At 43.1% G+C, this 16262-nt stretch overlaps 1 protein-coding gene across 1 annotated transcript in view; it reads right to left on the bottom strand.

Annotated features, from left to right (window-relative positions):
- The window catches only part of MRC1 (mannose receptor C-type 1), a 119867-nt gene that overhangs the window by 17171 nt on the left and 86434 nt on the right, over window positions 1-16262 (bottom strand). Inside the window, exons 21-24 of the mRNA XM_066585643.1 lie at window positions 14693-14807; window positions 14427-14593; window positions 11648-11750; window positions 6700-6935 (exon numbers count right to left, since the gene is read on the bottom strand). Of these exons, the coding sequence (XP_066441740.1) occupies window positions 6700-6935; window positions 11648-11750; window positions 14427-14593; window positions 14693-14807 (621 nt within the window). The remainder of the gene's footprint in view (window positions 1-6699; window positions 6936-11647; window positions 11751-14426; window positions 14594-14692; window positions 14808-16262) is intronic.

Here is a 16262-nt window from a genome sequence, read left to right as displayed (position 1 = left end):
GTCCTACTCATGTGCCGTTCATTGTGCTAGTGATAGCTCAGCCAATCCTAGGCTTCAGCAGTTATTCTTCCATGGCTGCCGAAGCCTGTGATTGGCTGCACATGCACAATGAACAGCACATGACCGCCAGCCTGCTTCTTCTGGGTCTCAGTGGCAGACACCGTGACTCTAGCGTTGGGAGGGAAACAACTGGATCAGGTATGTATGTTTGCTTTTTTTTTTTCTTTTTCTTTTTACCCAATTTTGAGCATGGAAATTGTTTTAAAGTCCCAGAAAATTCCTCTAAGGGCGCCCACCCACTGGCGTTTGCGATTTTCGTGCGTGAAAAACGCAGCGTTTTCGGCGCGTTTTTGCGGCGTTTTTTGCGGCGTTTTCGCGCCTTTTCCATTAATTTCCATTGACATTCATGGGTGCATTAGGAGAAAAATAAGGACACATATGCAACTGACAGTTCCTATGTTAAAAATCGCAACGCACCGCAAAAAAAACGCCAGTGGACAGGAGTACATTCAATTCTAATTGCTCTGCAGAAAAAATGCAAAACGCAAAGAAAAAAAAATCGCCAGTGGGTGGGCGCCCTTAGGCATACGTGCAATGTTGAGTAAACCAAAACAGTAGAGCCCTGTTTCGGGGCAAACTTTGTTAAAAGTTCAGGTTAAGCATGAATTAGAACAAAGTTTTTAGTAAAGTGCTGCTTAAAATAGGTTTCTACTGGTTCAATTCTCTCAACACTAGTCTTGAACACTGGTGTATAACACTGTGAGATTGCTATACAGGACGATTATGGCTTTTACACAGTGTTACATACCAGTTTTAGGAGTTTTGGTGAACTTCCAGTTTGATTCAAACTAATTCAGACTGTCCTGAAATTTTTGAAAAGTTCATCGAACCGTCTGAACCTAATTTTGCAACCTTTAATTTACTCATCACTACATATGCAGACTGTCATCGCAGCGTTTCGGTCGTGACAACATCGTAGCATGGTGGCTTAGACTGGCTATGTCCTGCTGCCTGGTTAAGCAGGTGTAGGGTTAATGCATCATGTGCGGAATTGGCTTTTGCTGTCTGCCTTGATGCATAACTGCATGTTGGATTAGCCATGCCTGACAGTAAAGTGGAGGTGTGGTTCTCTATTTATTCCCTCCCCTCCTTGTTAACAGTGCTGCTTATTTTCGTACACAGTGGAGTACGTGGAGTTGGAGCTCAACTGCGCCGGGTGTTCTGCAACTTGCAGATAAGTAGCTGCTGGGTCTTTTTCTGTTGCTTTGTTGTTGTTTTTTCAGTTTTTTGCTTTGCGTTTTGGTGCGTCACTCCAGGTTTTTTTTGTAGGGACATTCACGCCCCAGAAAGAAGACTGCTGGGCCGCCCTTTATCAGGGCGATGTCCCCGCTTTAGGTAGGGATCTGTCACCCACCCCCCCAACTAGGTTACGGCTAGGCTTCCCTCCTTCCCTGGAGTTGATGTCACCGGCCCACTACAGTTTTTTTTCACTGCGAAATTCACGATTTTAACTTTACAAGTCCCATAGCCCATAGACCCTTGCAGAAAAAAAAACGCTGCAAATTTCACAGTGAAAAAAACTGTAGTGGGTAGTCACCCTTAGAGCAGAAGTTTGGAAAATGTTGCCAGTGTGGTCTTCTTTTCTATGTGCTACATAGGTTTTGAGAGGGTGGCTCAGTCATTGGTTGCTTTGCAGCTGTGGGTTCAGATTTGACCAAGATATATATATATATATATATATATATATATATATATATATATATATATATATATATATATATATATATATCTGCATGGAGTTTGTATGTTCTGTCTTTGTTTACTCCAGCTACTGGGGTTCTTTGAGTCCACTAGGAGGAACTTGAAAATTTGATAAGATGATATCAATTAATGGGGGATAATCCTCTGGTTTAACCAGTATGGACAGACTAGCCAGCACAGCCAGAGCTGTGTGTTAGGCGCCTGTATCCCCAAAGAGAGAGGTACTGTTAGGGTTGTGCTGGCTGGGATCTGTTGTGCTATAGTGTTTCTAGCAGCACAGCTTCACAGGTGGTGTTGATTGAGCTGGCTGGGTGTGGTTTGCGCCAGTCAACCAATCTCACAGGTCTCTTGCTTATATATACCAGCTGCTTCGTCAGTGACTGCTGGTTTCCCTCCTGTAGTGTGAGCAGTCTTCTGTATCTTCTGTGCATGTGGTGTGAACTGTTTTGCTGTCGATCATTTACCATTTAGGGCTCATTAGGTCCTTAGGTTCCAGTGTGGGGCCAACCCTATCTAGGCGATTGCCCTGCTTGCAGGCAAGTATCCTGAGTTAGTTGTCTTGTTAGACTAGGGACCGCAAGACAACAAGTACCCTTGAAGTGGACTTGCGGTTTAAGTGATTTGGCCAATCCACAAACTAATTCCTCATACTTATTATAGTAATTCCATCTGTTTATTCATGTGGTTATGCTGGTGTTTTTAGCGTTTGTCTGTCAGTGTTTTATGTCTGCTGCTCAGTTATGTCCACTGTTGCCGAGTCCAGTTCACAGTCCTGCAGTTCACGTGCGGTAAGACTAAGTGTTTATGTCCCAGTTTGCCATTTAAAGTTCATGTCCCAGTTTGATGCTAACCATCATTACAAGGTACAAGTGATTGAAGTAGGAGCAGAGGGAAAAGATATACTTGAGTCTTAAAGGGCTGAGAAACAGGAAAGAAAGGCAATGAGGAAGGTACTGGTTGTTATCCGGTTCGCTACAAGCAAAAACAGAAATGTCATCTTGAACTACACCAGAATAGCAGAGTCCATGCTCTTGACTGATGTGTTCCGGACACTTGATACTGGCCCTCCAGTTGCCTGTTCTTGAAAGTAGATGGTCAAGAAGGCCATGTTAATGCTGACTCTCTGGCATTGGATGTGGAAAGCATGAGAGCTGTAATGTGGGACTAGGCTCACTACAGCATGCTGGATGGCGCTGATATGGCTGCAGCAAAAATAATATTGTTGTTCCTTTTTTTCTTGCGCACGTGTGCCCGGTTAGCTAGGTATGGCATTGCGGTAAGTTGTTTTAAAGGGGTTGTCCCGCGCCGAAACGGGTTTTTTTTTTTTTCAACCCCCCCCCCCCGTTCGGCGCGAGACAACCCCGATGCAGGGAAGTAAAGTAAGTTTACCGGAGCGCTTACCTTAATCCCCGCGCTCCGGTGACTTCAATACTTACCGCTGAAGATGGCCGCCGGGATCCTCTGTCTTCGTGGACCGCAGCTCTTCTGTGCGGTCCACTGCCGATTCCAGCCTCCTGATTGGCTGGAATCGGCACGTGACGGGGCGGAGCTACACGGAGCCGCTCTCTGGCACGAGCGGCTCCATAGAAGATTACAGAAGACCCGGACTGCGCAAGCGCGGCTAATTTGGCCATCGGAGGCCGAAAATTAGTCGGGCTCCATGGGAACGAGGACGCTAGCAACGGAGCAGGTAAGTAAAAAACTTTTTATAACTTCTGTATGGCTCATAATTAATGCACAATGTATATTACAAAGTGCATTATTATGGCCATACAGAAGTGTATAGACCCACTTGCTGCCGCGGGACAACCCCTTTAAGTAGCCTTTAATGAGCAGAGTAGGTTTGGTGCCGGAATGGTATCGAAAAAAATGTAAATGATGATCCCAAGCCAAAATTCTTGTGAATTCCGTCCTGGAAACAACAGAAGGGAATGATCTCTTAGAGGGGCGATAGCTCACTAGAGAGCGAACAGAACCAACGAAGAACAAGATTCAAGATGTTACATTCAGGCAGTGCAGCGCTGAGAAGAGGAGACTGAGTTATTAGAAGACATATGGGAGAGCGGGAAGGAGGTGTCGGAGAAAGGGTCACAAAGAACAACTCTTGAAGAATCTATGCTGGAGTATGCAAATTGAAACCTCAGAAACCCACTGAAAAGGAAAATGATTGTAATTAAGAGTGATCATCTCCTGAGAGGCCCGAAGCCATGGAAAAACTGCCTTGTAAAAATCAGATCGAGGATGTACCCAGGATACCAACCTGGGCAATGATATGTCACTAAGGTTCGTATGTCTGGAAGGCTTGTGTGCAGTTTGGAGGGTGAAAGGGAAGTTACATACTACGCCCAGTGTATGAGGGTTAGTCACTGAAGTTGTGTGTGACACCTGGAACAGAGGTACTGGTAATACAAAGATGGAATACCCTTACTAGTGCAGATGATAATTTGCCCAGCCTAAGTACCCCTAGCATCATGAAAACTTCCATCCTTGAACATTGTACCAAGCAGAACAACTTGACAAACTATGGCAATGACTAGCGTAATACAGAGTCAGGGCAATGGATGCTTCATGTAATTATACACCTTGCAAACAGCATCACATAACTACCCCGACTATGAAAGAGAGAAGCATGGTAAATGGCTGAGCAGCAGGACCATAATTAATGTACAGGTCTGGTCATGGGCTGGAAATCTAGAGAATAAGCGAACATCGTCCAGTGATGGTTATATGAGCAGCGCGACAATCAGCAAGACCATATGAGCTTGTTATAGAGTCCAGCAGTAACAAAAGTACTGCAGCTGATTAATACTTGCAATCACTTTATAATGCTCTAAATTCTAGGTTTGCTATGTGCAATTTGCCGGGCATGGGGACGGGAAGCTGTTTGCAAAAATAACTATATTGAATCCAGTGTATAGCAGAAAAAAATAATTTTGTCCCTGGAAGAGAAGTAATAAGATGGTCCGATACTTGCCATAGTTGGCAGTGCAAAGTATTGTAGTTGCCAGAACCAAGCCTGAGAGGATGTGGAGGGCAGAGACATAATTCTGTCAGATACAGCATCTGGCAAAAATGCTCTTACGCCTTTCAGGATGAAAGTTCTTGATGCTTGCGAGTCTGCGTAACCCTGTCAGGTACAGAGTCTGGCAACAATCATGTAGCAGGGGTAGAGGGAGACAGTCTGATATTTGTAACCTTGCATATTCAAGTATAGGCTGATGGCTAGTAGTAATACCATTACTCTACCCGAAGGGAAAAAGGGTTGTAGGCTGCCTTGCCCGGCCTCCATTGTGAAATTCTAGCAGACACTGAGGCTCGCAGTATGATGATTGCATCTGCAAGCATGTGTAATAGGAAAAAGGTGAGGCAATGTGAAGTGTACTATGACTGCCAAGTCATGACTGGTACAGAGTCTGGCAGTGCTACATTACTGTGTGGGAATTGCTTCGAACGTTTTGATATATAATTTCTATAGTTTTCGATTACAGTTTGCATACGGTGACGGTTTCAGTTAGTGTCGGTGGTGGGTGATTTTCTGTTTTATGTATACATTTTGTTTTTTTCAGTAATTTAAAAAAAATTATCTTTTTAACATTTTTTTTTTAATATCGATGTCTCCAATTAGGTCATATAAGACCTCTGGGGGTCATTCACATTGTCTTTTTTTTTATTATTTCACACTTTTCCACTGTAGCTGGGGCATCCATGGGAGCCCCAGTAACAGGGGAAAATATCCCCCTCTAGGGACAGTAGTCACTAACAGAGCTGATCAAGGTCTGCTAGGACCCTGCAGCTCTGCTGTAACATGAGGCACCCCACGGTCATGTGATCGCTGTAAGGTCACAATACTCGGAGGAGACAAACATTTATGGGGACAAATGGAGTTACTCCTGGAAAAGCTCTATGTAATGGATAAAAGAGATTGAGTTTGTCGAGAAAGAGGCTTGTCGCGGATTGTGTGCAGTACCAGAATGTACCAGAGGTGGGGCATGGCAAGGAAATCTGTCAGAACAATTGTAAGTGGGCCTTGCAACTTGCTAGTCATGAAGAAGACGCGTCTCTGACTGATGTGGCCTGGCCAGACTGCAAAAGAAGGGATATCCTCCCAGTTAACCATTGTGAGTACAGCTGGTTGCGGAGCCATGCTAGGCCTGAGTTGAGTGCTGTGTTAACTGGTTTCTTAGTTGGTACCCGCTGGGTCGAGTAAACTGTTTTGGGTTACCACAACACTTGTCCCATCTCTTGCTTAACAAATGGAGTGTTACCACTGACGCATTACCCCGCCCTTTATTTCAGTGGAACGTCTAGAGTTATCCAGCCCTGCTATCTCTGGTAGTCCCATTTAAATAAATGGAACACCACTGCACATGAGTGAATGTTGCTCATTCATTCAGGGACTGTTAAGATCCCAGCTCTTGTGATTTATAAGGGTCCCAGCGGTTGGACATTTTATTCCTGTGTTATGAAACTGTCAATAGAGACAATGTGTGTAGTGATGAGCACATTTTTGAAAAGGCTTTGGTTTGGTACAAATTAGTTTGCTATGAGCCTGAAGTTCAACAGAAACCCTAAAACTGGTGTATAGCACTGTGTAAGAGCTATAAAAGCCCTGTATAACACTCTAAGAGTATTATATATGGCTTTATGGTTCTTCTGCAGTCTTATACACCAGAGGTCAGGACTAGTGTTGAGCAAACCGAACCAGTAGAACACTGTTTCAGGTAAAACTTGCTAAAAACTCAGTTTGGAGTCATACCAAACTGAACTTTCAGCAAAGTTCTACTCAAACTATGATCCTTCTGACTCATTTCGTTCAACAATATATGTGCATCTGAGATTCTAATCCCTGTTGAGGACAGGGGCTGATATTAAGTAATGATAATTTAGGCACAGTGCTACAGAATACGTTAGTGATACACAGTATACTTTTATACACACCTTGTTGCTACTGGTCAAGCCGATCCAGAAAGGCTCCTTATGTTTAGCTATGTGGAGTTTGAGAAAGGATGTGGTGTATTCATTTAAGATGCTGGCAAGTTCGGAGTCTGAACTCTTGCACTTCCGACGCGCTTCATCCCACTTCATCTTGGTTTCAACAAACTTGTAGCTGGCATCTCCATATTTATACTGCTTAGAGGCTGGGGCTGTAGTAGGAACAGCTGGTTTATTTGGGTCTAAATAAGAAAAGATCAAGAAAGCTTGAACCAAGACCAAGGATATTCTTCACATACAATAGTATCAGTAATAGCTTCATAGACAACAATGGTAAATATCCCTATTGGTTTCTACAGTTGGACTAACCCACTACTCCAGAGAATCACCTGGGGAGCCCAATTTCTAATAGAATAATGGGGGTCAATTCCGCCATGGCTGCGGGGGGGCTAGTACATTGGTTCTTTTGCATGGCTGAATGGTGGCCCGCAGAATAACAGTCTCTTGGGGTCTACTGTATGCTGATTGTTTGTAGTTCTGTAGTTTTGTCCTCTATGGATGCCAGCTGCATTTTTGTCTCTGTTAATTGTGTTACTGTTTTCTTCTATGTATAAAAGGAGGCAGAACTGATGCACATATTGCATTAGTTATGCCGTTCACTTGCTTACCCCTTCCTGCTGCAGTCCTTTTTGTTTTTCTCATTTTCAAGTTTTCCTCTTTACTTTCAAGCACTCATAACTATTTTCCTGGTGACATACCTAGATGAGGGATTATTTTTGCGGGACCAAATGTCTTTTGTCAATGGTACCATTTAATGTACCACATAATGTATTGGACAACGTTATACAAAATTCCAACTGGGACAAAATAGAAAAGAAAATCACTGCTGTGGCGTTTTGTTCTTTTTTGGGGGAGAAGGAGGGGTTTTTCATGGTGCATTAAAAATTACATTATATCTTTATCCTGTGGGTTCTGTGTTAATACCGAATTCATATAGCTATAGTATTGTGGAATCTGCAGCTTTCTCCATGTGCAGTCTATAGAAGACATCATAGCAGCAGTCTCCACCCACCAGCTCAGAGAGAACTGAAAATCACAGATACAGCTTGCAGGAGGAAAAACAGGTGATAAATGCAGGATTCAAATCATATAATGGCCAGATATCAAAATACTAACAACCACCTGTCTGTGAGTGACTGAGTGACTGTGTGAGATGCATGTGATGTCACCATCATATGATCAGTCACCGGGACTCTGAGCTCCACCCCTGATCACATGATGGTGATTTAATCACAGGTCCTAAAACACGGAGAGCCTGATAGTAGCCGTGTGCTTACAGGATCTGTGATGTCACCATCATATGATGAGGGGAGGAGCTCAGAGCCCTGGTGACTGATCACATGATGGTGACATCATCACAGGTCCTGTAATCACACGGCTGCTGTCCGGCTGCTCTGGTGGTTTAGGACATGTGACCAACTCTAATCCCTTTCACTATAGTATATTAGTAAGTGGCGCCACCAGAAACACTGGTACTAGTAGTGTTATACAGATGAAGCAGCTCCATCCTTGATGGATGGTGCAGTATGTTTCCTGCCAGGGGTGTAACTAAAGGCTCAGGGGCCCTGATGCAAAACATGAGCTAAGGCCCCCCCTCTATCTGTATCTGTACCCGTACCCATACCTAAACCATGCTGCACAGAGGCAAAACGTGAAGCTCCTGGGCGTTCGTGCAACCGCATCCCCTGCACCCTCTATAGTTACGCCCCTGTTTCCTGCATACACTGGCAATGTTGTTAGAGTATTTGCATAGCAAGCCGTTGTGAGTCAGTTTGCATGGTGGTCATGCTATACAAATTGTAGTTGCGCCAGCACATCATGGTGCCACACTAGCATGAGATGCATTAGCACTGGCATATCTATACTTCATGTACAGACTCTGACAAGTCACCTGAAGGTGCAGGTGTGCTATAAGTTTTCCTGTGTCGGGGTACTATATATCATTTGTTATAGAAAAAAAAGGTTCTTCCTTAGCAAACTACCAGAGCTACAAATTCTAAGCAGACATTGGAGCTTATTAACTAATATTCTCTAAACGTTAAACAGTCTTGAAATGCGCCAAATTTTATCACATTAGCTCTGCTGTTGGATAAATCTCTTGAAGTTTAAGATTGTCTATTCAAAGTCTAGACCACAAATCAGTTGGTTTAGTTTCTGCCCAAATTTTGAAGCAATTTGTAGCAATTTGGCTAAATTTTTGGCACAATGTATGCCACGCCGCGTTTCCAGAAGGAAAAACTGTTCACGTGTGTCTAAAAACACATAGCAAATGTAATGCTAAGGGTGGGTTCACACGAGCGTGTTTTTGTGCGTACTTAGGTGTGTATATACGTGCGCACCTAGGTATGAGGAAAAACACACGTGTATGCAGCTACTAGCTTGTTGTCAATGGAGCTGCGGCTGTTGCCGGCGGCTCCATTGAAAACAATGCGTGCATTCCCAATGGTGCACGCATGTCCTATCTTTGCAGGCACACACTTGTAAAGCACGGACATGTGCACACACCATAGGGAATGCATTATTGCAAATAGAAGCGTGTTTTTGTGCGTGCGTATGTACGCACAAAAACACGCTCATGTGAACCCACCCATAGCATGTTAGACAGCGTTCTCGGGAAGGGTATCATCTCTTCTGAAGAAGAGTACCTAGAGGGTATGTGATGAGACTTATAAGGCCATGCATGCTCCTCTGGGAAATATGCAAATACAGAAGATGGAACAATACCTCTTCAGCACCACCTATTGGAAGGCAGCATTGCTGAAAATCAATGTCAGACCGTTTATACGAGTCTTTATAACAATGACTGGGAATTGAAAACCAAAATAGTTTTCTGGCTTTTGGTTTTCAAGTCCTAGTCATTGTTATAAAGACTCGTATAGGGAGCTTGACATTGATTTGCAGGAATGCTGTCATCCAATAAATGGCGCTGCAGAGGTATTTCTCCATCTCATCAGAGGAATGGATGCACACACATGGCTTTCAAGCAACTGGCCCTGTGCTACAAGGGAGGATGGAAAGGGGAGCTGCATGTGCTGCAGACCAGGACTACAGGTATCCAAACCGTCTTGGGGGAAGCAGAGAGACACAACAGACCTACTTGCAACCACAGATCTGAGTGGGAACATAACAGATATATCAAAACAGTACAAGACCAGCTTCAGACTGACAAGAGCTGGGTTTATATGTGCTGAAGGCTAAAGGGGGTTGAAAAAAAGGGGGGGGGAGTATCTAAAGAAGAATATAATGCGATCTGCAGAAACTGTAGCGCAAGTGTCAGAAAAGCTAAAGCTAATAATAAATTGAGGCTTGCAACAGAGACTAAAAGCAATAAAAAAGGATTTGGGGGGTATGTCAAAAGCAAAAGAAAAAAGTCAAAGATGCTATTGGATGCTTACAATCCGATAATGGTGAATTGTTTGAGAATGATGTTGAGAAGGTCGAACTTTTAAATTCCTATTTTGTATCTGTTTTCTCTCAGAAAGTAGATGGAACATCAACTGATCTTCCCTGTGCTATTGGGGGAATAAAAGAATGCAGGCTATCTATAAGCAGAGAGATGGTGAGGTAATACTTAGCTAAGTTACATGAATTCCAGTCTCAAGGTTCAGATAAATTACATCCTAGGATGCTAAAGGAAGCAGCAGAGGTAATTGCTGAACCACTCGCCATAATCTTTGAAAATTCCTGGAGAACAGGAGAAGTCCCAGAAGATTCGAAAAGGGCAAATGTTGTCCCTATCTTTAAAAAAGCTAAGAGGGTGGATCCAGGTAACTACAGGCCTGTGAGTCTGACTTCTATACCGGGAAAGATCTTTGAACAGATTATTAAACAGCATGTATGCAAGTACTTGGATAAAAAGGGAGTAATTAACCAGAGCCAGCATGGCTTTGTAATAAACAAGTCATGCCAGACTAATCTAATTTCCTTCTATGACAGAATCACTGACTGGGTTGATCAGGGAAACGCGGTGGATATAGTATATCTTGACTTCAGTAAATCATTTGACAAAGTATCTCATACCACACTTACTGAAAAAATGTACAAGTTTGGGATTGACAAGGAAACTCTTAGGTGGATTCACAACTGGCTGAGTGATCGTACTCAAAGAGTGGTCATAAATGGCTGCACATCCAAGTGGAAGAATGTATCAAGTGGGGAACTACAAGGCTCTGTACTAGGTGCAGTGTTGTTCAACGTTTTTATAAATGATCTGGAGGAGGGAATTGATGGGAAACTGATCAAATTTGCCAACAACACAAAGCTAGGAGGGATAGCTAACACTAAGAGAGAGAGAGAGAGAGAGAGAGAGAGAGTATTCAAAAAGATCTAGAAAAAGCGTGAACAGTGGGCAGCAACTAACAAGGCATTCATCAAAGAGAAATGCAAAGTCCTACATCTGGGCAAGAAAAATTAAAAAAGCGCATACAGAATGGGAGGAATTGGGCTAAGCAGCAGCACATGTGAAAAAGGCTTGCAAACCATGTCCTATGAGGAACGGTTAAAGGATCTGGAAATGTTTAGCTTGCAGAAGAGAAGGCTGAGAGGAGACTTATTAGCTGTCTACAAATATCTGAAGGGCTGTCACAGTGCAGAGGGATCAGCCCTATTCTCATCTGTACAAGGAAAGACTAGAAGCAATGGGATGAAACTGAAAGGGAAGAGACACAAATTAGATATTAGACAGTGAGGGGATCAATGAGTGGAACAGGTTTCCACGGGGGGTGGTGAGTTCTCCTTCAATGTAAGTGTTCAAACAAAGGCTGGACAAGTATCTGTCTGGGATGATTTAGTGACTCCTGCACTGAGCCGGGGGTTGGACTCGATGGCCCTGGAGGTCCCTTCCAACTCTACCATTTTAGGATTCTAGGGATTCAGTACATCCGCTGCAGCTTACCTTGCGATTTCTGGCAGATGAATCCTTTGTTCAAGTCACATTCTTCCTCAGTCCATGTACCGGCATCCAGAATAGCTCCGCGTTTCATAGCTACACAGTCAGTCTAACATAAAATATAGGCATTCAATATTAATCAGAAAGGAAAGCTGCCTCTTTTCATATACATCTATTACGTTGAACTATTATGGGTTTCTCTCTTTAGGCAGCTGTACAGTAGATGTAGCTGTAGCAGAGACAGAAAAGTTGTATCTAAGGTCCTATTCACACAGGCAAGTTTAACATCTGAGTGCCGTCTGATTTGTAGCTGACAGAACTCAGATCCATTATAGTGAATGCAGTCATTCACATGGGCCATTTGCTTCACGGACTGATGGTCTGTGTTACAAAAAATCCAGCATGCCCATTAAAGTCAATGAGTGCATGAAAAAACTGAATATACTCATGCAGTGGCCCAGAGTTAGAGTATCTCTCTGGGATGTTTTGTCTTTTTTTGTGTATTGTATTGTGTTCGTCTGTGTGTTGTGTGGATTCAACCTATGTTGATTGTGTGGTCTGTCTCCCCACTCCGCTGAGCATGTGACCTGTGAGTAGTAAGTCATGAGCTCTTGGGGGAGGGGCCAGAGTAGAGCGGTAGTCGGAGAGGGAGAGAGAAAGGGGGAAATGCGAGAGAGCAGCAGTTAAGATTGTTTAAGACCATGTGGGGAGATGTGATCTGAAAAGGAGACCGTGTGAGTAGGAGACGGGAGAGCTGAAGCTTATTCAGGCCGAGTCCCCGGGTTACTGCTTTTCCTTCAGAGAGTGTGAGGAGTAGATCTTGTTCTGCTGGAGCCGATGGTGGTAAGCACATGGTTGTCCTGTTCATCTACCACCGCAGTAAGCACCCCAAAAGGGACTGAGTAATTAGAGTTATGAGCGTGACTGAACAGAGAAAAGTGGAGTGTATGTGATACGTGTCAAACAAGTAATGGGAGCACCCTGGTAACATTCTGACAGATAACTGAGACTGTGCATATTCAAAGGGAAAAAATGACTTGTGGATACAAACTTGTTGAGGGAAGAATTAAGGAGAAGGTGTGTTTGCGTTGTTATGCTTAAGACTGATTAATGCTGTGTAATGAAATAAATGAGCATTTGACTGTTTAAGTAAAAGAAAACCCTGTGCCTCCAGTTTGAAACTATTTCCCTGATTGTGGACTTTGTTATTTACTTTGCTCACTACAAAAGGGCACTGGCGTCACGAAGACAAACAGGTAATAAATTGGTCCAGCATTGTTATTATGCCAAGTCCTGCATGCGACTGGGCAGTCGTCGATTTTGGAGGCTGTAAGGGAGAAGTTGATAGAGCCACCCTTGACTAAGGAGGAGTTTACCCCGCCATCTTTCTCCACCCAAAGAACTGACCCTGTCCGCTACACTCACATGGCATGAATGTGCACTTTTTTCACGCATCCATTGACTTCAGTGGGTTGTGATTTAAATTAAATTACATTAATTGGGCCACCTTCTGTTTCTTTTGACACGTGAAAAAAGGATTACACTCAGATGACACATACACGTTAAAAATGCAAAAGCACGACAAAAACTGATGTAAAACTTACACACTCACAGTGAAATTGGCCAGTTTTTTACTAACCGAAATCACACTTTGCCGCATGAATAAGGCCTAACCTGCAACTCTTAGTTCTTTTTCCTTCATCTAAGGAGTCATTCAGATGGATGTATATTCTGTTGGTGAATTTCACAGACTGCACACAGACCTATTTTAGCCAATTAGCCTATTTACATGAGTGCTTTTTCACATTCACTGGTGGTCCACATGGTCCATGTGAAAAGAAAATTGCTGCATGTCCTTTTCAGGGCTTAAACACACGGCATAACGGGACGAAACAAAAAACCATTAATTTTAATGGTTTAGTTTTCACTATCAGAATTCTCTTGCATTAATACTATGTGGGCAGGACCAACCTTCCTGCTTTGTTATTCAGATTCTCTGGCAGAAGCACAGAGTTTGAATAGTCCAAAAAAGAAGAAGCCTGGTTCTTGCACTAATACGCTCCATAGTGCCGAGCGTATTAGCGCATGTGCCCATGTGTTTTTGCCCTCAGGTCCATATCATGGACAAGAGTAGGACATGCAATGTCCACTGCCACTCAGACAGCACACTGCTGTGAGTCCATGTGCTGTCCAATGTGAGTTGCGCCAGAGAATCTTGGGTCCAACTCACGTACGTCTGTCTTAATGAGCCCTTAGGTGAGTTTTCTTTCCTTGTAATTGCTGATTGAATGTGTTTTACTGATGTGATGTAAGCACCGTGAGAAATCCTAAGTGAAAAAATGGCAGCTGCATGCCTCTGATCGTCTTCCTCCTGTCTTTTGACTTTATGACAAGTAAGCAGGTTTCTAATGTGACTGTCACTGTAGGACCCAGGCTGTTACTACCCTAGACTGACAACCCACCAATTTCTGTTGGCATTATGTCATACTACATTTCACCTCTGGGGGAGCTGTAGGGATATTGCACACTTATTACTATGTTGCTCTGTAGATTGCAGTCTTTTGATAGTGGTCCCAGGAGTGTGGCACCTTGTGCTTGCCTTATACCAAGTGGCTTTTTTATTAAAGTGGACAAGTCATGATACAATGCTTTTGTCAATGTGGCCACTAAAGTGGTTTCCTGCCACATGAAAAAATTTGCCGATAGCCCTTCTTGTAAATGTCATACAGTTTGCTTGCTTGCTGAGATCCCTTATAAAAATGCAGCAATAGATGATATAACTTACGTCATCGTTGTAGGCATAGACCTCACTTCCTGATGGATGACCTTTCGCCCAGTTTGTAAAATAGACACCGCTCTGATCTGTCCAAAGAAACTTATGTTCCGAGTTCTTGTCGTTCATCCCGATCCACACATCAACTTCCATATCTACTAATTTAGTTGTTATGAAAGCTGGAATTAAACATACCAGTTATATACCGTACGCACCTCAAGAAGTGGCCGCCTGCAAACAAAGCAAAAGGAAAGACTGCTGGGATTGATGCTACTTACCTTGTGTCAAGTCATCATTTATGGTGACCAGATTTCCTCCTTCTTTCTGACACTCTTGTCTGGCAACATACCAATCCACCACTTCATCGGCTTCATTGCCATATATCCTGTAACACTGCAGTAGATGAAATAAATTCAGTATTTAACCCCTAGAAGGGGTTTTCTGAGTTATTGATTTTATATAGCTTTGGGCCCCCCGTACCTAAAACTATATAAAGGCAATATAATAACCCTGCCATCGGATAGCTACAGTATCAGACAGGTGACATCACCTGGTGTCGTCCTGTAAATCTGCCATGTCACTGACGCCTCCTATTGGCTGCAGCGGTCACATACTGACCCGCAGAAAGAAGTTATTGTAAATGCTGTGATAAAAAAAAAGATGCAAAAAATAATGGCGCATTGTATGTACATTATATGTCCCCCCAAGTAGTAGCAATAAAAGCTACAGCTCTCCCTGCACCGAACAAGCCCTCATATGGCTATGCTGACTATTTTTTTTTAAGTTATGGCTGCAACACAAAGAAAACAGAGACCAGAGCAGCGGCGGGTAAGTAGCGCCAGGTGAGTATTTTAGTTTTTTTTTAATGTACATTTACTTCTAAATGCCACCAATGTGCAACAATTATTTGGGATTTTCAGCTCCACTTTTCGAAAGCCATAACTTTTTCTTTTCTGTTGACCTGGCCGTATGAGGCTTGTTTGTTGTGTGCTGAGCTGTAGTTTTTCTTGGTACTATTGTGGGGTACATATAATGTATTGTATGACTTTTATTAATTTAGGGGGGCCAAGGTGAAAAAACGCCTCAATTTTACAATGTTCACTTTGTGATATAAATGACATGATTACTTTTTTTCTTCCGCTTGGTACAATTAACATGATGCCAAAATTATATAGATTTCTTAAGGATTTTTTACTTTTACACAATTAAAAGCTCTTCCACAAAATAATGTACTTTTGCCCTCCCTGCATTTAAAGACCATAGCTTTTTTTATGTTCTTACCTTTTTATGTCTCTGTAGGGGGCTTAAACCTGCAATTACTTGGATAATACATCGCAGTACAGTGTACTGTATTCATTCACATTGAAAGCCATGGCATACCCGGAGGCCATTAACTGTTGTCCATTTGCAAGGGAAACAAATTGTCCCTCCAGGATTGGATGGTGCAGAGCCGATAATATCACAGAGCGCTCCCTCCCTCTGTTAACTCCGTATGTGCTGCGATCAGCATCGCGGCATATAAGGGTTTAATGGTGAGGATCAGTGATTTCTCCATCCCCACCATTGCAGCACAAGGGTTAAAGAGCCTTCACACAGGTTGTATGGTTAATCGTTAATACAACTGTTCATCCTCCACGCACTTTCAGCCCAGTCGGCAGCATGTTCCCTACTGAAATGGAGAGATGTGTTGCTGACAAAGATGATTTTTGGTGCCACCTAACAGATGTGATCACCTGACAAATCAGTGTTTGTTCATTTGTCCGCTGTTCGCTGGCACTTTAATATGGGGCAATGATCTGGTGAACAAACATTCGTTCTTGTATTTAAACCGATCTCTGATATGACATA

This window comes from Eleutherodactylus coqui, chromosome 12 (assembly GCF_035609145.1).
Source record: "Eleutherodactylus coqui strain aEleCoq1 chromosome 12, aEleCoq1.hap1, whole genome shotgun sequence".
NCBI classification, from domain to species: domain Eukaryota; kingdom Metazoa; phylum Chordata; class Amphibia; order Anura; family Eleutherodactylidae; genus Eleutherodactylus; species Eleutherodactylus coqui.
Note: the sequence above shows the minus strand (reverse complement) of the source record. Positions and strands in the feature narration are given on the sequence as shown.